Here is a 21213-nt window from a genome sequence, read left to right on the forward strand (position 1 = left end):
TGGGGAATACATCTCCTGAAGTTTTGATAATAAGTACAGCTTGCTAAACTTTAACACAATTGAAATACCAGTAAGCAAATAATTGAGTAATTCTGATTTTTGTGGGAGGATCTGATAGCTGAAAATCTAGAAAACGAAAACCTACTGTATTACTGGTATGGTTGCTTCCTCCTCCCCCTGCTCTTGTAAATAGGAAATAAAATAACCAATTGTAGTGGGTGGCAGACCAGAACTTGTCAGACACAAGTTCACTTAAAAAACCAAAACACAAAAACCCACCGATAAAACCCACCACATGCCCAAAACAAACAAACAAAGAAACCTCCAAAGCAAAAACCCACTTGGAAAAATCATAAGTGATAAGCTTATCGTAGCTTACAAAATGAAACTTGCTGCACAGGTTTCACAGGTAATGCTGTTTAACGTTAGTCTGGGTACAGGGTTTTATGATGCCAGCCCACTGTTCTTTTATTTTTTCATGGAACTACTATTTTATCTACCTGATGTAAATAACCAGTATAGAATTTAATGGGAAATGACTGAAAAATATTCTAGCTATAAATTTGGTTTTGTTATAAGCCTTTGTACAGGTAGCTCTCTTGATCTGAAGGTGTGCTTATCAGAGTTCTGAACATACGTATTTTTTTCTCTCTACTTCATCTTGCCGGGAGGAAGAGGTGAAACTAGCCACAATGGATGCGATTCCCGAGTTAGGTGCAAGTGTGTTGGCATATCTGCAGTCTTGAATGGCTGTGGCTGCAGTGGGGTGAGGGGGTGTATTTTTTTCAGTTAGGCCATGAAAATGGTCCTGCTGCCTTCTTTGGAAATGTTTATATTGATAATGTAACAGCGGTTACTCTGAAAGAGATCACCTATTGTCTGCTTGGTCTTCACTGTCCTGATGGCAAAGGGAAATGCTCTGCTTTTGGTCCTGAGCCACATGGTTTCTGCCTTATCCCCGGCTCAGATACCTTCTTCCTATTTGCCATGGGGTCTCTTTCTATAGGAATGGAGTAGCTTGCTTATTGGTCCCTCTAGGGTTATGCTGTGGAGTATTATTAAGGAACAGGATGAGGAGATTTCTGGGTGCTAAAGCTCAAAAATTTCTTTGTGCTTGAGAGGGTTAACTGTGCAAGAAGAACATGTAGCCACAGGTTTTGCATTTATTTCTACATATTTAATTTAAACCTTGATAGCTGAAACTATGAGGCTCTGCCTTGATACTGTTGGAATATTTTCTGTTAAGTCTGCTCCGCTCTTTTTGCAGTGTAAATTTCCTCCCTGTGTTAATCTTTAAATCAAACAATGTCAACATTTTTTTACAACAGCTCTAATGAGGCTGTTCTGGCATCATGCACCGGCAGGAGAGCAGGTGATGTTTTTCCTTTTACTGTAGACAGCTGGAATTGAGAGCTGCTGTAAGTAGGACAGTGCAGGATAAACAGCAGGAGCTGAGAGCATTGATCACATGATTGTCTCTTCGGAATATTGGGTTGCTACAGAGACTACAAGCAGACAAATTTAGCACTTTACATCACAAAGCAGTTTTCTCTTATTTAGCTTAAGTTACAGTGGTAGTTGGTTGATCAGGAAAAATGAAAAAATGATATGGCTTTTGGTTTTTAGCTTTCAACAATAAGTCTATGCTCTTTTTGTTCACTGAACAATAAGATAATACAAAACCCATACAGATATTACAGATTTTATTAAATGAAAATTTTAAATGTGTTTCAGTTTTGACCTTTGACACTGGCTTAACAAGGTGTTTGTAAATGTTTCAGAATGGGAAGGAGCAATACACTGAAAACCATTACACTGTCTTTGAAATAGAGTAATGTCTAGCTGTTATCCATTTTCCAAATATGTGCTGGGTTCTTATTCTTTATAGCACACGTATATTTCACTGTGAACGCTCAAGTTCAGATAATTGAGATTTGCATCCTCAATAATTAAAGGATGCTAAAATACAAGACAGGTTTATTGGTTTCATTTAAATTCTGGAATACGGGAACATGAACAAACTCTTTTTGTAGTGTTGCTTGTAATTGTATCTGGAGAAAAATATACTTTTTATATATGTGTATAAACAAACTTCTGGCTGCATTCTGAAAAAGGCAGTTTTGCTTCTTTGTAAGATGTCATGCTATAGTTTTAGTGTACAAATACAAAGCTGGTTTTTGTTTCAAATTTTTTTTCTTGGGGTGAAGCAAACTCGTCAATAATGGAGTTTTAAAATGTGGAAGTCTTCACTTGCTACATTTGTATTTGTCTTAGTGCATGTAACCTGGTATGGAATAAATAAGTATTTTTAACTCTCAGGTCTAACTAAAATCAAAACATCCTCTGCAATGTGAAGAATATTTTGGAGAGCCTTTTGACAGTAGCCATTAATGATGTGCTTTGAACTGGAAGGGTTTTTTCTACTTTGCTATTAGCTATGTTTTTTGCTTTGTGTTATCATCAAAATCAGCTCCCTGCTATATTTACCTTCATGACCATAGGGAGTTACTCGGAGATGCTTAGAAAAATGTCTGCTGTTCCATCTTTCTGTCAGTAGTTAGAGAGGCATCTGTATTTGGAGATCTTGTTACTTCACGTTAAGCTACAGAATACGTAACTTGCTAGAAAATGTAGGTGTGCATTTGTTTAGGTTTCTTTGAGCTTTCACATTAAGGATATTAATGCCACTGCATCTGCTTGGAGTGCAGACCTTGTGATGGGGCTGATACAAACCCTGATGTTACAGGGGAGCTTGTAGCCAAGGGCAAGAAGGGCATGTTTGTGAATCGATTGATGATGATTCAAACTCTTATCATAGAAAGTAGTACTGCAACGTAATGAGTATGTATGATAGCATGTTCTTCCTAGGGAACGAGGAACTAATTTCTCTCATACTCTTTCCCTCAGCCCCCTAGCACTCAAAAAGCAAACCAACCCCCTCAAAAATAACTAAAACAAAACCAAAGAAAGCTCCTGAAGTATTTAATAATTGAAACAATGTGTACTTGCCTTGTGGGTTTTTTTCTTTTTCTTTCATTTCTTAAACCAAGAAAACAGAAATGCTTTTCCCGGCAAATATTTTTGGTGCTGTGTTAATAAAACAATCAGATTTTTAGTATTTTACTTATTTCATATTTTGCTTATTACAGCAAATGCATACTTAATTTCCTGCTCCTTTTTATCTGAATTAAGATTTTGGAGCTTTTGTAATTCAGGTTTATGGATGGTGAGTGGAAATTGAAGATGCCACGTTTCAAGTAAGACTGGCTATTGAAGCAGCATAGGTGTGAAGGTGGCTGCATAGAAAGCTTCTCTTCATTAGTGTGTTGCAGTGTTATGTCTATACCTGGAAGATGTGTGTAGTCACAAAGAACAATTCTGCACAAGCACTTACAAAGAAGAGGTGGTAGATGGGTTGTCTTGAGGGAGTTGCTTCTGTTTTTCTTCTGGTAGCTGGGAAAGCCTCAAGTGGCTTGGCAGCCTCACTCTTTCTTCTCCATGATGAAAAGCCCTTGAGGGTTGCCTGACAAAGAACAAAGCCTGTAGTGTAACATGTCATAGAATAGAGGACGGTGTAGTGCATGTTGAGCATGTGGTCAGGTATGTAATTCCTTGAGACATACTCTTTGGCAGTTATGTTTTGTTGTCTATCCTGTGCTGGTTGCTATAGTGTTGTCTCTCAACCTGGTTAAAGGGAAAAACCAACAAACAAGTCACTGAATATGAAGGGTCTTAGTGCTTCATGGTGTGTGTCACCTTAAAACTTCCCTCTATTTAAATTTTTATTTCAAAAAGAACCTATTAAGTTGTGAGATCGTGTTCTCCAGCCCAAGAATTTACTGTAGAAAGCAGTTGTCACCTTTTTAAAAAGGAACTTCTTTGATACTTTAAGTGGCATACTGAAATATCTGTAGTGAAGAATAACTATTTGGAGATGTTGCTATTTGGGCAGCAATGATGCGTCAGTTGGGAACTCTCAGCTCTGCTGCTAATTGTTGTCAGCCAGTCATGATATATTGATTCTTGGTCAAAATGCCCCGAAGGATTCTGGGTGCTGGCCAGTATGTACCAGTTTTTGGCAAACACTTTATAGCAGTCTGAAATAATGATGCCTATTAAGTAGAGACTAAGAACTCTAGATGATGTGTTTGTGCTCCTAAACAGGTGTCTCCTACGCCATTGAAAGGGAAATGGTAGAATCCTAATTGTGACAGCCATTAGTTCTGGAAAGTAATTCTACTTTGCAATGTCCATTTTCCTAATCTGGGAAATGGTAGTAGAAAATACATAGTTTATAAGGATATGGTAAATATTTTGGTAGGGGTAGCAGTGCTTTGACTTGGTAAGGCTCTCTTGGTTCAACTCAGAAGTAATTTACAAAGAAACAGGAGAGGGTAAGTACAACAACAACAAAACAACCCCCCAAAAAACACATTCTCTCTTCCAGTTGAAACATTTCATGCTTTTTTGAATTAATTTGCTATTCATTGTGCTATAGGATTTTTTTAGTTGGAGACTTCCTTGTTGCGGCTGATGTTGTTGCAGTCTCCTTGCCTTTCAGCCGTAGTGTGGTGCTGATTTGAAGTATGCAATCTAGTGAAGTGTGGATTAGTGAGGTTCTAATGCAGCTAATGTTTGTGAAGCACTTTGAAGATATAAAGCTCTACGTAAGTACTAATGTGGAGGAAAAAACAGACCTAATTACCTTTTTATCAAGGAGGTGTTTTCAGATTTGCTAATGGAGATGTAGAAACCTCATGTATATGTAAATTTTAGTGTGTTTTCTCCTCCTTCCCTTCAGTTTTTCTTGCAAAGGTAGAAGTAGAAATTGCATTGAAATTTTCCACATCAGTTTCTGTTTCTCTTAATGTGGAATCATAATCCTTTGTCTCTGAAATGAAAAGGTCATTGTTTTGTATTATTTGAGTGAAGACGGAGCATGGGGGGGATCAAAAATGTTGGTTATAGAAATGCATCTTACTGGAGCATAGGTGAAGGACTGAAGATTACTTAAAATAGCATTACTTCCAGACAGTTTTTTCTTTGTTTTAAAAAGTTGCTTTCAGTATTGAAATTCTCATGTGTTCAGATCATAATTCATAAAGAATGCTTGTTCTGATGAGGCTTCATAACATCTGTATTCAGAGATCAGTTGGAAACTAGATTATTGATATTTAAATTCTGAGATTACTTAAAGTAATTCATTACTTTAATGACATTATGGTAATTTAGTGATATTAGAAATATTAATGGAGCAACTTCATATTCAGGGTCACTTGAGAAAACGAGATTTTTGGGAGAACTAGAATTCAGAATTTTCTGTTAAAATTCTATCCTCTGCTCTTAAGTTTTATGTATGCATGTGCAATGCTGCCTGATCGTAATTGGAAAAGTACAAAAAAAAAGGGGGGGGGGAGGAGGAGGAGAGATCAATAGTAGCTTTAAGACAAGCCATTATTTTTTTTGCTGTATCTGCACCTTAAGGACTTCACTAATTCTCTCTTCACACAGGACAAACTTTCTAAGCGTTGAGGTATAGGTATTTTTTAATATTTCAGTCATGAGATGCTCTCACAAATTATCTAGTGATCTCAGCTACTTAAAGAATGTCTGTAAATAGAAGCATAGGATGAACTCTGTGTTAGCAGGCAGGAAACCACCAGCTTTCTTTCTGTTATTGTGTCCTTGACTGAATTGTGAAGGTAATTTGCCTATTTACCCCAAAGTGATAAGTAGGTAAATTTTTTGCTTGATTAGGCTTTTTGGCTATGAGGTGAATTATTGAGAATAGGAGAGAAAGACTTAGAGAAATGGTGGAGATATATATATAAAAAAATATATTATTAAATTTTCTTTTGTTTAATAGATTATGGTAATGTTTGAGAAGATTCCTCCTAAGCTGAGGTTGTGTACTAGCAATCAGTCTCTGGAAACTTAAGGAACTGGAGAATGTACAAATGTATTGATTAAAATAAATAAATAAATAAAATTCCTACAGTTTTTTGTACCCTAACAGAAAGATGTTAAATGTGAAGAAACAGTTTCTGAGCATGACTAGATAGGAAGAAACTTAATGCTATGGTTGAGTACAGAAAGTGTTAGTTTTGCCTTTCATGCTAACCTTTAGTTTAAAGAAGACTCATGTTTTCAGAAGATACTGTGTATCATGTGGAAACCTCTTTCCCTTAGCTTGATTTTAAGGACAGGGCTGGTTTTCACTGTGTATTTCTGCTATGAAACAATGTTGTCCTGTTGTGCATAAAAAGGCTTTGCTGTGCTTCTGAAAGCACTGAAACAAAAACCCAAGGTGGCGTGCGTCGTTTTGCTGTTCAATGCTGAAATTTATAACCAGAATTAGTGAAAATTTTATAATGTTTGGATTTTCTGGAATGAACTGTACCACAGCATATCTGCTCTCCCAGCCGTCGGAGTGGCGTGCTTGCAGCTTGCATGCCAAAGCTGGCTGAATGATGTCAGTGACAACAATGGCTACTCTCTTATTTTATTATTTTGTTGGAAGCATCTCCCCTGCTGAGTCGGGGGAGAAAAGAGTTCTAACTTGGGGGGCTTTTTTGTTTGGATTTTTTTTTGTTTGGACTTGGCTTTTGCATGATGACTTTGAATTTTCCTTGCTGCTACTTAGGTCTAGTTTTGCAGTGTAATGAATTGAAATGCTTCTGTTATCATGCTGATGCTTCTCTTTGTCTTGGTTTATTTGAATTCCATCAGATTATGCTACAATTGTCTCCCCTTTATCTCTGTAATAATGTGGTGTTTACAAGAGACACAGCTTAATTGCATTTAAAGTGTATTTAAAGAATATGTGCTTTTATTTTTAAGCTTTGCCTCACTTACACTAAGCTGCTAAATTGTTACCTGTCACTCAGAACCAAGAATGCTATCCACTCTTTCACCTTAAACCATCCAATATGATTTTAAAATAAAATTCAATTTGAAAATCAGTCTTCAACTATTTACATAAGGATTACAGTTTAATCAGATTTCCATATAGGAATTTAGTGGTGTTTGCTAACCATGTGACTTCACTTGAACTTGAAATCATCAACAAGATGCTTACCTCCATCATTGCTGCATTTTGGAAACTAACTTTACTGGGGTTCCTGAGCAGTATGCTGTTTAATCTGCAGAGAGTGTTCTGTCCAGAGCTGGATTACTGAAGCAGTTGTGCTGAGTAGTTGTCAATGAATAGTGGTAATTCACTCTTCTGGATCCTACCTTTTTTTTTTTTTTTTTTTCTCCTGAAACATGATTAAAGTTGAACAGTGGTCAGCATACCGACACAGCCTTGATGACCCTTTAAAGCTGTTACGCTCCAGTCAGGGCCAGCTGCTTAGAGCAGTTCCTCATTGAGTTCACTTCGTGGCTGGCTTTAAGTTACTGTAATAAAAACGTGCTGCGCTTCCTGTTCCTCCTTGAACGGTTTGTGGGTTCTCTCATCCTTGAAGTGTTTTGGTCCCTAATTTTAAATCTGCTTAGGCAAAGCTGTGTATTTAACACTAGCCTTCTTTCTCCTCATTGTGGTGGCTGCCCTTTGAGTCTTTGGGATGAGACTCTGTGAACCGGTTTATCTCTGTTTTCATAGATTGAACCAGTCTATGATTGTGCCAATTCCAGAAACTGTTTTTCCCCCCTTACTGTTTCACTGTCCCACCATCCACCTCTGGGTGGAAGAAACAAACATCTTGGAAGTTACACTGAGGAGGTACCCAGTAACTGCACCTGTGGAGGTTGTGTTTCAATAGGGTTGCTCAGGTGCTTGGAGTTTGTCAGTATTTCGTGCCCTGGAGGGCTGTTTGTATCTTTTTTCAGGAACACAAAACTTCCTTTACATTCTCTTGCTGTGGACTAGGAAATGGAAGTATTTCATGAGGTCAGAGCATGCACGCAGTCCTGGGCATTAGTTGATGGGGTCTCTTTTTTTTTTTTTTTTTTTTTTTTTTTTTTTTTTTTGGGAAGCAGTGGTGTTGCATTCATGCAGCCTTTTTAGGCTACGGCACTTCGTGGAGTGTCACTTCCATTTGACCTTGCAAAAAAATGCAGTAGTGTCTGCTGTTTTGACTGACTTAACTCAGTCTGTTTCCCTTGACTGGTTGGTGTGTGTTTTTGTTTTGTTTTTGTTTTTTCCCTTCTCTCCCTGACACTGAGCATGTGCTTGATGCTACCCTCCTTATAGAGACGGATTTATTTTCTGTTCGGTAGTTTATGAAGTACTTTTAAGGTTGTCCTTGACTTTCATTCTTCTGTTACTGAGATAATGGACCTAATTTACTGTCCAATGTGAATAGCATCTTCTTGCTCTTAAACATATGTTCTTTTCCTATGGGAGTATATTAGTCTGGCAGACACTTGAGAACTTGTAGCTGATGTACAGGCACAGTTATAACTTTCTTACAATTAAAAAAAATTAAGTGTTTTCTCACATGGAGCTGGCTATGAAGATGTCCCACTTCTGCGGCGTCCTGGCAGGGGTCTGCTTCTTTTGCATTCCTCCACTATTCCTGGCCTTTAATTAAGATTGGTAAAATATATTTCACATAAGCCACTGAATTGATTTGGATGCAACGTGAAATATTTTGATAGTTGTACTTGCAGGGGCTTTTCTATATTTTTGCAACAAAACAACAGCTAACAGCTGCAAAACTGGGAAGTCTCTGAAGCATGATCTGGGGCAGCAGGAGATTTTATGGAGTTGTTAACTAATAACTATGTACAGCACAGTGAACACAGCATTTAATTCAGAATTATGTGAAGGAGATATGTTTGGGGTGCTTTTTGCTGTATAGGACTTCAAGAAGCTATCAGTGAAGCATCTGATATTAAACGCTGAAACTTGCTTTAATGACTTTAATGATTTAAGGTTGGCTTTTTTTTAAAAATTGATTGTATCTTGCCTTTTGTGTGTAGGCATGGGATTCCATTTTTAGTTACTTGATCAGCTTCAGAATCTTGAAGATAAGATTCAGTTTAACAAAATAAAAACCTAAACCAAACCAAACAACCACCACCACCCAAAAAAAACCCCCACAAAACCCACCAAAAACAAAACAACCAAACAACAAAAAAAAAACCACCCAAAAAACCCAATCCCCAACAAAACCTAAAACCCAGCACTTCTTAAAGCTGTTGCCATTCTTCTTCCTGCTTTTAAATAAGTGTCTTGTTGGCTAATATTAAATATAAATCTTAAAGTATAAATTCTGCTTAGTGGATCTGTGACAGGAGAACCTAGATATGACCTCATTAAAATGTAATATGTTCATAAATATTTGTATAGATTTTAGAATAACTAAATACTTTTATATATTTTTGTCTTGCAAAGAAATGTGTTCTAAATTTCCTCCAGACCTCAAAATATAAAGTGTAAGTATAAAGAGATTAAAAACTTAGTGTCTGGTGTTTTCTAACTGATGGATCTTTGGTTTTGTCTTTAACGCTGGAATACTTTGTAAATGCTCCAAGGGGCATGTATTTAGCATTTTATTGCTATTTAGGTAAAGGGATTTTTGATTACTTTATTAATGAATATTTTGGAAGGAAATGCCCTCAAACTAGTGAGAAAGCCATCAACCTAAAATAAAGTTCTATACTTAACTTTATTTTTCCCTTTCCTTTCCACCCCCTGCACCCTCCCCACTTCTCTTTGCCCAGCGAACACTTGTCCTGCTCATTCACCTTCTTCTTACATGGAGATAGCAATGTTTGCACCAGTGTGGAAATCAGTCAGCATCAACCTGTGTACCTGCTTAGTGAAGAACACCTCACTCTCGCCCAGCAGTCCAACAGCCCTTTTCAAGGTGGGTTTTGCTAGTCACTAGTGAGTATTAAAAGGAAGCAATCCTTCGAGTTGCTCAGAATGAGGACTTCTGGCAAAGACTGGAAAGGGGGAGCAGAGGCATTAACCTGTTTGGTATTGATTACGCCCTCTCCCAAATGTCCCCTGTCTTGACATAGTCGGAAGCCAGTTGGTATGTCTCAGCTCCTCTGCAGGTGGATGATTTCCATATTCATCTCTTGGCATGTAGCCGAATAATTTGTCGTCATGATGCAATAAACTTAATTTCCAAGTACTGTCTTATCGGTGCCTGAACTATTTTGTGTTTTCAGCAAGCTTTATAACCCCCATGTATCTTCACTGACCCCTCTTTTAGAAATCCATTTCTGACTCCATGTACTTAACCTATTAACTCCCCCTACCCCTTTTTGATTTGGCTCTTCCTTGCCTGTAAATTCCTCTGGTTCCACCAGCAGATGCTCTTGAAGACAAAGGAGTGATGGGGCGTGAGTCTGGTTAGTGGGCTGTTTGATCATTCCCTGTCTTAGACACACTTGTGTTGGCTATAGAAATCGGTTCTCCTGTGTGACCACACACTGCACTTGTTTATTAATGCTCAGTGTCCAAACTTGCGTTTTTTGAATGCAATTTAACAGCAGCTGTGCTTCCCTAATACGGACAAGACTAAACATGAAACAGATTACTTCCCTGTATATACATTGTTGTTGCAACTGTACTGGGAAGAATGAAAGGATAAGGAAACACCTTAACTCTGTCAGAATTTGGAATAGTGTTTCTTTATCCTACCTGTATGTTAGAGACTCCTTGCTAGCCAAGATGAAAACCTGCCTGTTGCTTGTTTCAGTAGATTAATTTGTAATTATTATTGTTGTACCTTGACTGTTAGAGTACACATACATTAACAGTGCGTACCTACTACCAGTGACTTGTAAAATGTGATAAGGTTGCGTTCTGACTTACCGATGGTAAGTTGTTTATTTGATGTGTCTGAAATAACAGTAATGCTATTCCAGTAGGAAAGAGTGAATTTTGGCTAGATAGAATCTCCAGCGTATTTTTATCTTCCTTTTTAGTTATTCTCAGTCCTTTCGGATTAAATGGCACGCTCACAGGGCAGTCATTCAAGCTTTCTGATTCATCGACAAAAAAGCTTATTGGTGAATGGAAACAATTCTATCCTGTCACATCAAACTTGAAGGAGGGATCTGAGGAAAAACAAGAAGAGATGGATTGGGAGGATGATTCTTTAGCTGCTGTTGAAGTCCTTGTTGGTGAGTGCTCCGATTACCTTGTAATTATTGAAATAAACTGGCTGGTTAGGTCTGCAAAATTCTGAATGCAAAACTACCCAATTTTATTCTTTTTGCAACTATTTGCAACTGCTGTTGGTCTTTTTTTTTTTTTCCTCCTCTGTTTAGTGCTCAAGCCTTTCTAAAATGAGTTGCTGCTTGAAGTGGGCTTTGCAGACCTGTTAGTAGGATAAGTTTATCTTTATGTGCCCTGAGATGCAAGATTATTTTAAAAATAAAGATAATTAAAAAAACCCGTAGACTATCACTGCTGACATCTGAGAAGCATCAGAAGTATGTTGTACTGTTTCGGATTCTGTGCAAATTCAAATGGAACAGACATGCCTTTCAGGGATGTCTCCAAAACCGCAGTCCTGGAGAACTTGATGTACTCAGGCACTGCATTTATCTGCTGCTCTTCCTAAAATCTGAGGCCCTGGACGCAGTAGTTTGTTCTTCTGCTGTGGGCTATTGACCTTTGATTTGCCAACGAATGTAATAATTTTTCTGTAATGAGTGTTACAAGCCTGTATTGCAGTGATGACTGGAGACCCTGGTGATGCTGGGGAAGGGAATATTGTCAGTTTTACGTGATACTAAAAAGTATGTTCTCAGTCTTCATAAAACAAAACGATAGAAGCAAGTAGGAGCATGTAGATGCCAGGGCTGCCTCTGCCTGTATCCACAAAGCCCTTTTTATTCATTCACCCAAATCTTTTGTATAAAGCAAGTCATAAAGTAATGATGAGGGTGACAACAGACCTTTTGTCCAAGGATAATGCTTTAGTAGGTAGAAAGGGTAGGTAAAGTTACTGGTAAAATGACCCACTTGTTGATGATTTTAAAAGTAAACAGCTGTAAAATCAACTTTTTCTTTCCTCCAGCTGGTGTGCGAATGGTGTACCCAGCGTGCTTCGTTCTAGTTCCTCAGACAGACATCCCTGCTCCTAGTACTGTAGGGGCATCCCACTGTTCTACTACTTGCTTGGGTGTCCACCAAGTGCCTGCTTCCACAAGAGATCCTGCCATGTCTTCAGTAACTCTGACTCCACCGACATCCCCAGAGGAAGTTCAAACAGGTATAATAAAATTAGCTTCTGCATGTGGGAATCACTTTGCTGGCTTCTCCTCTGAATCCAAACGCTGCTAGATTTAGATTTGGATTCAGATGCTTTCTGTACAACTGACTTGTTACCAAAAATCACATTTCTTTAGTCATAAGTCTGTTGGAGTAAAACTAATTTTTATTGTTCAATTGTGGGCAATATTAACTTCAACACTTTTGTAAGTTGCTGAAACGAGGACTGCTTTTGTACCTGATGTTGTTATCCAGTACTTCAAATTTCTGTGGTCAAGTTTTTGGTTTTGGGTTTTTTCCTCTCTGTGTGTGTTTGTGTGCATGTATGTATTCTGGCATAGCTTTATAAACCTCATTGTGCATCTTGGTCATTAGTGAGCAAGGTAATTTTTTTTTTTTTTGCCTTTTTCACAGTCCAGGGAATAATCTTTGTAGTTAAGTTTCTAGTACGGCTGCGTGCCCTCTGACCTGCACTGAATAGTGGTTATAGTAAACCGCTTTCAGTCAAAGTGGGTAAGGATCAGTGATAGTTTCACGTGACTTCACATACAGCTCCTGTGCAGAAGAGATTTTGTTTATTTCCCCCCTAGTCTTCTGTGAGCTTAGTTTGTCCCTTTTCTTTAATAATGCTGTTAAATTTGCTAACAGGTAGCTTTGCTGAAGTTATTTTCTTTTTTCTTTATCTTCCAAGGAACTATAGATCTGAATAGCCAGTCCAGTTATAACAAAGAGATATGGTGCTTTTTTGTTCTTTCCCTTATGAGAGGGAACCATGTTGTTATAATCTGCTACTATACCTAAATTTTCTTTGTTTTTATTTCCTATCATTGAGTTAAGAAGATAATTTTCTTCCTAAGACATTCTGGTGGTGGCTAAATTGGAGTAATAGTGGTTGTGAGTATATTGCTGCATTGCCTAAAACATTTTCCTGTGGTGCTGCTTTTCAGTTGATGCTCAATCTGCCCAGAAATGGGTGAAGTTTTCTTCAGTTTCTGATGGATTTATCTCTGACAGTACTAGCCATCATGGTGGCAAAATACCTAGAAAGCTAGCCAATCAAGTGGTGGACAGAGTTTGGCAAGAATGCAATATGAACAGAGCACAGAACAAGTATGTACTCATTTGGTGAAGCTAAAAATCCCTGTGGTATCTTGTGTGTTTGCTGTGGAAAGTAGTTCTGTTAAAGATGCTGTGACTGCTAGTTGAAGGTGCTTTAATCTTAGTAATAAAACATTTTCAAGAAGTTAATTTGTTCCAAACTAGTAGTTTTAGTTCTCACTTCAATATGTTAATAAAAGGCTACCTATAATTTCTTTGCTGAACCCTGTGTTGCAAAACTGCTCTTGAGGCTTGACAGAAGATAAGGAAAGAGCGTATGTTGATTCCAAATAACTCTCCTGATATTGAATCATAGGAGGAAGTATTCTGCTACATCAAATGGTTTGTGTGATGAAGAGACACCTGACAAGGTAGCATCCTGGGATTTTGTTGAAGCCACGCAGAGGACAAATTGCAATTGTTCAAGGTACAGTAGTTGGCAAATCCGCAGTCCAGCGATGTACACTGAGATTGAAGTGCTCAGGAGAGGGCTCACGATGACTCCTTTAGGAGTAATTAAGCAATAGCTGCTTGTAGGAAAGCTGTAACCAAATTTGTATTTCATATCCTAAATGTCATTGTAGGTCTTGAAACTCTGCCCAATAAGATAATACAGAGGGTTTTATTCAAGTGAATCATCTGAGTGGACCTACTGGCAGTTCAGTGACAGTTCCTGAGTCCTGGGCTGGGATTCCTTAGGCCTGTACATGGGTAGAAACTATCTCATGGGCAACTTTCTCAGGCTGCAATGCAAAGGGAACGCCTATTTGTTTAGGAATTAAGAATGTTTTCTAGAGGGCTGTGGCATTAGCCTTGAAGGGAGAAGGCTGTTAATCAACAGCAAGACGGTTGTAGCATTGTGTCTGATGAATATGAAAAAGAAACCTGCTTTAATTTTGGGGAAATAATGCATTCCATGAGTAGTTGTAAATAAAACTGCTTTTCCGTGAGTTGATTGCCAGTATGTGTTTTTTTAATTAGCTGGGGGGAAAAAGGGATCAAAACACAGGGGGGAAAGTCTGAATTTAACTTCCAGTTTTTGTTATGACTTTTGTTTTGAGACTGCCATGACACAGACAGTTGATACAGGTGTTTAAAATAATGGAAACGTTAATTTCAGTGAATTAATAATTTTTGTAGTTCTGGCAGAACACTAATCTTTAGGTGACCGAAGTGTTGCAAAGGTTTAAATGCTTTCACTGATGACCTTGCAATGAATATCGAAACCTTAAAAAAAAGGAAAATTAATGTCTGGAGGATGTAGCATTTTGAAAGAAATGCATTGTTTCCTCCTTTATTTCATGATTGGTTTAAGTTCTGTGGAAATACTTGTGTCCTGAGAAGAGCTGGGGGGATGGAGTAGGATTAAATATTCTGTTAAAGGAGAATTTAGATGTGATAACACTAGTTAAGAGAAAACCAATCGATTAACTGTGAAGTGTGTATTAGAAATATGCAGTTGCCTAAATTGAAATTACCATGACTTCTTAGAACCCTTTATTGTTTTTTGTATTTTTGAATTCTAATTAGTGAAAAACATGTATGAGAGTTTAAAGTAAATAGACTTTCTTACCTTTTATTCCTGCCTAATCCTGTTTTTTTTTTTTTTTTTAACACAAGTTGCATGCTTCTTAACTTTCCTAATGGAAGAGTGGCAAAGAATACCCAGGCACTAAGGATGTACGTGCAGTTCAATAGCTTAATCAGAAACATTTTGTTCTAGACCTTGGTATTTCATGTCTCACATTCTGTCACGTGATGTAGAAAGTTGGCATCTTGAACTTCAAGATGAAATATTTAAGCTCAAATGCATTTATACGGGAGAAAAAACTAACTGTATTAATACAGTCGAGACACTGAGTTTTTCTTTTTTCCAAGCTTGTTAAATTTGTAGGTAAATAGCTACAAAAGCTTTGAAATAGCTTTTGTAGGACTGAGCTCGGTGTCTAGATTTTTTATGTTAATTTTCCATTCCTTAACCTGTAGAGACTTGGACAGCACTATTGGTTGGTATTGATGCTCGAATTCAAGAAGTCATTCACTAATTCATATGTTGTTCTACTGATTCATCAGTGTTGGCAGAAGTTAAAAGCGACAATGTGTTCATGTGACTATTTCTGTTAAAAGCAGTTATAAAGTACTGTCTTCAGTTATGAGCATTTTTGTATGTGTTTGGCTCATAGGACAGCTTTTCCAGCTTTTAAAAATGGTATTCTAAAATCTTGCAGTGCTACTGAAGTCATTCAAATTAAGTAATGGTCAGAAACAGGCAGCTTCACTTTGGAATGGTGTCAGTTTCAGATGTCTATTAATGGCTTAGAAGCGGGTTCTTATCTAGTGAAAAAGAACATGATAGACATATTTGAAAGTTTAATGTGAAGTATTTTCCCCTATATTAATTCTGCAGGCACAAAAATCTCAAACCAAGAAATTCAGGTCAACAGGGGCAGGCACCACCTGTGGGCCAACAACAGCAAGCAGCTCCAAAGCACAAGACAAATGAGAAGCAAGACAAAGGGGATAAGCCACAGAAACGCCCTTTGACTCCTTTTCATCATCGTGTATCTATCAGTGATGATGTTGCCATGGAGGCAGATTCAGCGAGTCAGAGGCTCGTGATGACTGCACCAGACAGTCAAGTCAGATTTTCAAATATCCGAACTAATGATGTAGCAAAGACTCCTCAGATGCATAATGCTGAAATGGCAAATTCACCTCAGCCACCGCCACTTAGTCCTCACCCCTGTGATGTAGTTGATGAAGGGGTTGCTAAAGCTCCCTCTACTCCTCAGAGTCAACATTTCTACCAGATGCCAACGCCAGACCCCTTGGTTCCCACAAAAACAATGGAAGACAGACTCGATGGCTTGTCTCAGCCTTTCCCAGCTCAATTTCCTGAAGTTATAGAGCCTACAATGTATGTTGGTACCGCAGTGAATTTGGAGGAAGATGAAGCTGATGCTACTTGGAAGTATTATAAAGTTCCAAAGAAAAAGGATATGGAATTCTTACCACCTCAGCTTCCAAATGATAAGTTGAGAGACGATCCAGTAATACCTGCTGGACAGGAAAATGTAACATCGGTTACAGAGTAAGTAGTACTTAATACTGTAGTACTAACATGAGAAAGTGAGGAAACTGAAAGGCCAAAGGTGGTAGTTTCTCTTTATAAGCAAGATTGTCACTGAAGTGTAATGTGGTTCTCATGAGCTCGAGCAGTAATGCTGAGTGTGTCAAATATGTAGTAAGACTTTCCAGCTCTTTCCCATTGGAACTCTGATTTAGCAGATGGCAATGAAGTTTATTTTTCTACTTTAAAAGTAATCTGTAGCCAAATTGTGCCTATTTGGGGCTTAAAAGCCTCCGCCCCCATGCATGCCCCGCCCCCCCAACCCAAACCAACCAACCAACGAAACCCAAAACAAACAACCCCAATGTTTCTAATTTTAATATTTGCTTTCTTCATTCTTTGATGAAAGCATGGGTGGTCTCAGCTGTAAATGTACCTTATTAAATTTCTACTGCCTCAGTTCTGCTCTTCATTCAGGAGAGCTGATTTGACCCATGAGGAAGGTCATCTGGTTTCCTGGAAGATGTTAACTTTAATGTAGGCTGCAGCTGCTTTCTGATATCAGAAATATATCTTTGGAATAAGTAGCATAAACTGGTGTTCTTGCACATTGTGCGTTCGCTCTGTGGTGTTGTTCAAAAATCTAAAGGACTTGAGGTTATCGTTCAAATGAAACAAGTGACTGGTGAGTCTGCTGCTACTGCTCCTGGACCTCAGGTCATATGGGAAACCCTCTTGCATTAAAAAAAGCTTGTCTAACTTGAAGAAATATTGAGACAGTCCAGACCAGATCCATGTTAGAACCTCAGCCTTTGAGCTACAAGAAATGTATTTGAGAACGCTTATTATTTTATTTTAACACAAGCTAATATTATCTTGAAACAAAGTATGTGTAGTCTATAACTATTTTAAAAATGGATTTTGTTGAATAAATAGAATTTATTTCTGAAAGCTAGTGTTATCTAGCACCAGGTTTTAATGTTCTACTCTGCTGCTGTCTGTTCCAGTCCAGATAAAGCAATTGGTCACTTTATTGATACTGCCTAAGTTAAGTTTTCATGTATTATAGAGCTTGGAGGCAATGGAGGAAAAGAATAACACTAGTGGTCTGAGTGTTAAAACTTACGCTTGAGCTTTGTTTTACTGCAGAATGAGACAATATGGATTTTCTTTACCAGTTAAAGCAAAAATAAACTCTCCGGAAAAGACTACCACAGCCCAAAAAAACCCCAAAACCACCACATACAAAAAAACCCCACCAACCCGTAAGAACAAAAAAACGTGAAACAAAACCACTTGGCCTTCTGGGCTGTTTCTCCTTTCCCGCTTTACTGCGTGAGAAACCCTTCCTGTCATCCATCTTTTATAACACTTCCTTGTGAGGACATGCCCCAGGAAAAGGATGGTAATGGGACACAACAGATGCTGACAGGACTGTTCAATAGCAGTATAAATTTAACATGATTGGGGCCTGGATGCATAGGTGACAAACTTTGGCTTAGGGTTGTGATGGAGAGAGAAAAAAAACGCACCTCAAATACACCCAGAATTGCTGCAATCTACTCACTTGCTGTTGATGATTTTTGGTCCAAAATTTTTCCTTTCCTGCTTAGGTGAAAGGAGACGTTTAATGTGGTCAGTATTGAATTATTGAGAGGGTTTTTCTCTTTTTTAGGAGTTAGTTTACTTAATCTGTGGTAGAAGAGTTGAAGCAGCTACTCACAAGACTGAAATTTCATGTTGATTTTTCTGTTTTGTTGCTGGCAGTGGAAAGCCACTGATGGCAGTCTCATTGACTTTGCTGCGTAGGAAAGCTGTGAGAAGAAGTAAATATGCTGTAGCTGTTGGTCTGTTCTTGTGCACATTTTTCATAGCCATAGCTTTTGTGTTCACTGTTTAAGAGTTTACAGTAGCTAGTGCATGTCTCAGCTCTTTCAAGATGTGCTTTTGTAGGATTTTTAGTGCTTTTTTGGTCTTGAATTCATTTCAGTCAACCAGACAGGGAAAGATATGCTTTGCTTCAAAATTTTCTTTTTTCTGTTCAAGACACAGCATTTCCTTGTTTGGTTTCTGGTTTGATTTAACAACTTATTGAACTTTTTTTTTTTTAATTACCCCAGAGTATCTGGCTATCAACTTCTCTTCCTTTTTGGTGGTCAAAAATACTGGAAACTGCTGCTTGCTTTCACTGTGTCTTTTTTCTTGGTGTTTAATTCCTTGTTCCTAGAAAGTTGTTCCCATTTTTTTTTTCCCCGATGGTAATTTTTGCAGTATTTGGGAAGGAGGAAATCCTCAACTCCATCGAGTGCTACTGCAGACGTACATGCCGATGGTGCTTGTTACAAAGCTGCACCCATGCACTGTTGTCTGGGGTGGTCACGCCTAACACAAGATTTTATTGAGCATGGATGACCAGCATGGTTGGATTTGACAATGTTGGCTGTGAGGTGTTCCTTTGGAAAGCGTATTTCTAGGAAGTCTCTTGACAAAGTAAAACTGTTTCTGTGTCCTTTATCATACCGTGTAGTTGACAGGGATGCACAGAGCAGTGAGGCGGACTGAGGAATCACCATGTCTTTTTGTGTGCGGAATTCAAAGGTTGAAGTCTTTGAATCGTTCTATGTCACGCTTTTCTCTTTCTGGTCTCTCAGAGGAGAAACGTAAGCCTAGCTTGTTCTGAACTCCAAGTCAGTGTCTGCATCTAGGCTGTCACAAACAAGCCCTACTAATTGTGAGACATGTTAGTTTCTTAGCATTTACTTTTGGACAGAGGCTTGAGAAGGGAAACAACAGATATGTTGGAACCTGTGCTTGAACTTGAAGTTCTGTAGTCTTCATCCTTGCAACGTCCCTTTTTCATTTCACGTGTGAGGCTTCTGTAAATGCTTCTCACTGGTCATTCTGTTGCTGTTTGGGAGGAAGAGGTCTTGGAGCAAGAAGAAATTCTGTACCTACATCAGTTTGACACTCCTGAATTGCTTGTCGTGTTTGAAGGAATACCTTCCTCATGTGGTGCCTCTTGTACACTGGGATACAGAAAATAAAGTTTGTTTAGGCACAGGAGACAGAGGGGCATATGTATAGCTAATAATCATAATGGAGTTTTCTACTCGCCAATACCTCTTTTTGCTGGTGCAATGTTATATCTTTGAAACTAACAATCCTGATACAAAAACTCAATTTCTGTGTACTTACCAACTCCGGTTTTGGTTCCAAATGTTAAGAAAAATGCTGACAAAGGCAAATGTGTTTTTATTATTCTCATTAGTAAATTAGATACTGGTGTGTTGCAAGCTTTATTTGTATTGATGTAAGTGGTATAAATGACTACTGAACATAGCGGCATTTGCGTGTTTTAGTAGTGGTTATTGCTTGGGCTTTTTGGATAGCCAGGCTTTGTGCACAACAGAGTGTTGGTCTGTTTGTGTTAGACACAGCCGGGTCTCGGGAGGGCTGGCATTCTACATTTAAATTCATACTAAATGTTCAGGAATTACATTCTTAAAATATGGAAAACTCAAGTTTAATAACTTCTTTCTCATCATTTGCTTGAACATGAGTAGGGAATGGCAATGAGTGCTTTTTTTCTTAACCTGGTGAGTTTCTTTTAGTGGATATAGATAAATACATTTGTACTTTATAATAGATGACAGCTCTGACTTGGGATAAATTACTAATCTTTATCTGAATTGACAGTGCTTGAGGAGAGATGGGCAGAATGAATCACGCTGCTGTGTCTGACCTGTGTAAGGAGGTTATATTAAATGACTAATAATTTAATCTTTTTCCCAAAAAGTTTTCTGAAACTGGGGTGGAAAGGAAGAAAGTGGGACGGGAAGATGTTGTTCCTGTAAAGGCTGTGTGATAGCAAAAATATTTCTATATAATAAGTGATATAGAATATTTTGTGATTTTTATTTTTCTTCTGTTCAGATTAATGGTGCAATGTAGGAAACCTTTAAAGGTTTCAGATGAACTGGTGCAACAGTATCAGAGTAAAAACCAATACCTAGCAGCAGTAGCGACAGAAGCTGACCAGGAACCTGAAATCGATCCGTATGCCTTTGTGGATGGTGATGTGGAATTCTTATTTCCTGATAGTAAAAAAGATAGGCAGAACATTGAGAGGGAAACTGGGAAGAAACACAAGGTGAGTAAAGGAGTGAGGATACAAATCAGTTATGAGATTTGAAACAAATTGCTCTAGTCACCAGATATAATTTAAATTCTTCTGTGTGTTTAGAAGTACATAAAAATTGTATTCTAGCAGAAATGATTGATGACGTAAGGCAGCGTGCCTCTGACTACACCTAAATTTTTTTGGCACGCTGGTGGTATTACTGCATTTGGGTTTATGGCTAATACTGGGAGAACGCTGCTGGATCGGAACACAAATCAATCTGGCTTGGTAGCCTTTCTGTAAAATGATTGATAGAAGGTGCCTGGGGATGAGAGGAAGAACAAGGCAAGTGCTTTGTTTGTGTGTGGAAAGGTTTGGGTGTAGGTGAGGCGAACTCTCACTGGTTGCCTGGACAGTGAATTGATTATTTTTTTGGTGGGTTTTTTTTGCGCTTTAGCCAGTCCCAACTGTATGAAGTTTCTACTTAAAACAAAAGTACACCCTCCAAAAAATGAGAAAATACAACTGCGTTGGGAGCTTGTATTGAGAGTTTAATTCAGTAACCAGTATAGTTAATGTATAGCACGTGATATCAGTTCAATAAGGTGTTGTAGCAAGAATCCATAGCTTGCTTTTTAAACTTATCCCCAACAGAAGAACAAAGATTTACACTCCTATCTGTACTGATCACCTGTGTGTTGCTAGCATGTTGTCTGTATTCCAAGCTTCCTTCTCCCTGGGCCC

General features: G+C 38.2%; 1 protein-coding gene across 1 annotated transcript in view; it reads left to right on the forward strand.

Moving 5' to 3' along the window:
* The window catches only part of MED13 (mediator complex subunit 13), a 58144-nt gene that overhangs the window by 16958 nt on the left and 19973 nt on the right, over positions 1-21213 (forward strand). Inside the window, exons 4-10 of the mRNA XM_075113379.1 lie at positions 9670-9815; positions 10888-11085; positions 11988-12182; positions 13129-13291; positions 13596-13706; positions 15687-16370; positions 20283-20499. Of these exons, the coding sequence (XP_074969480.1) occupies positions 9670-9815; positions 10888-11085; positions 11988-12182; positions 13129-13291; positions 13596-13706; positions 15687-16370; positions 20283-20499 (1714 nt within the window). The remainder of the gene's footprint in view (positions 1-9669; positions 9816-10887; positions 11086-11987; positions 12183-13128; positions 13292-13595; positions 13707-15686; positions 16371-20282; positions 20500-21213) is intronic.

This window comes from Phalacrocorax aristotelis, chromosome 18 (genome assembly GCF_949628215.1).
Source record: "Phalacrocorax aristotelis chromosome 18, bGulAri2.1, whole genome shotgun sequence".
Classification (NCBI taxonomy): domain Eukaryota; kingdom Metazoa; phylum Chordata; class Aves; order Suliformes; family Phalacrocoracidae; genus Phalacrocorax; species Phalacrocorax aristotelis.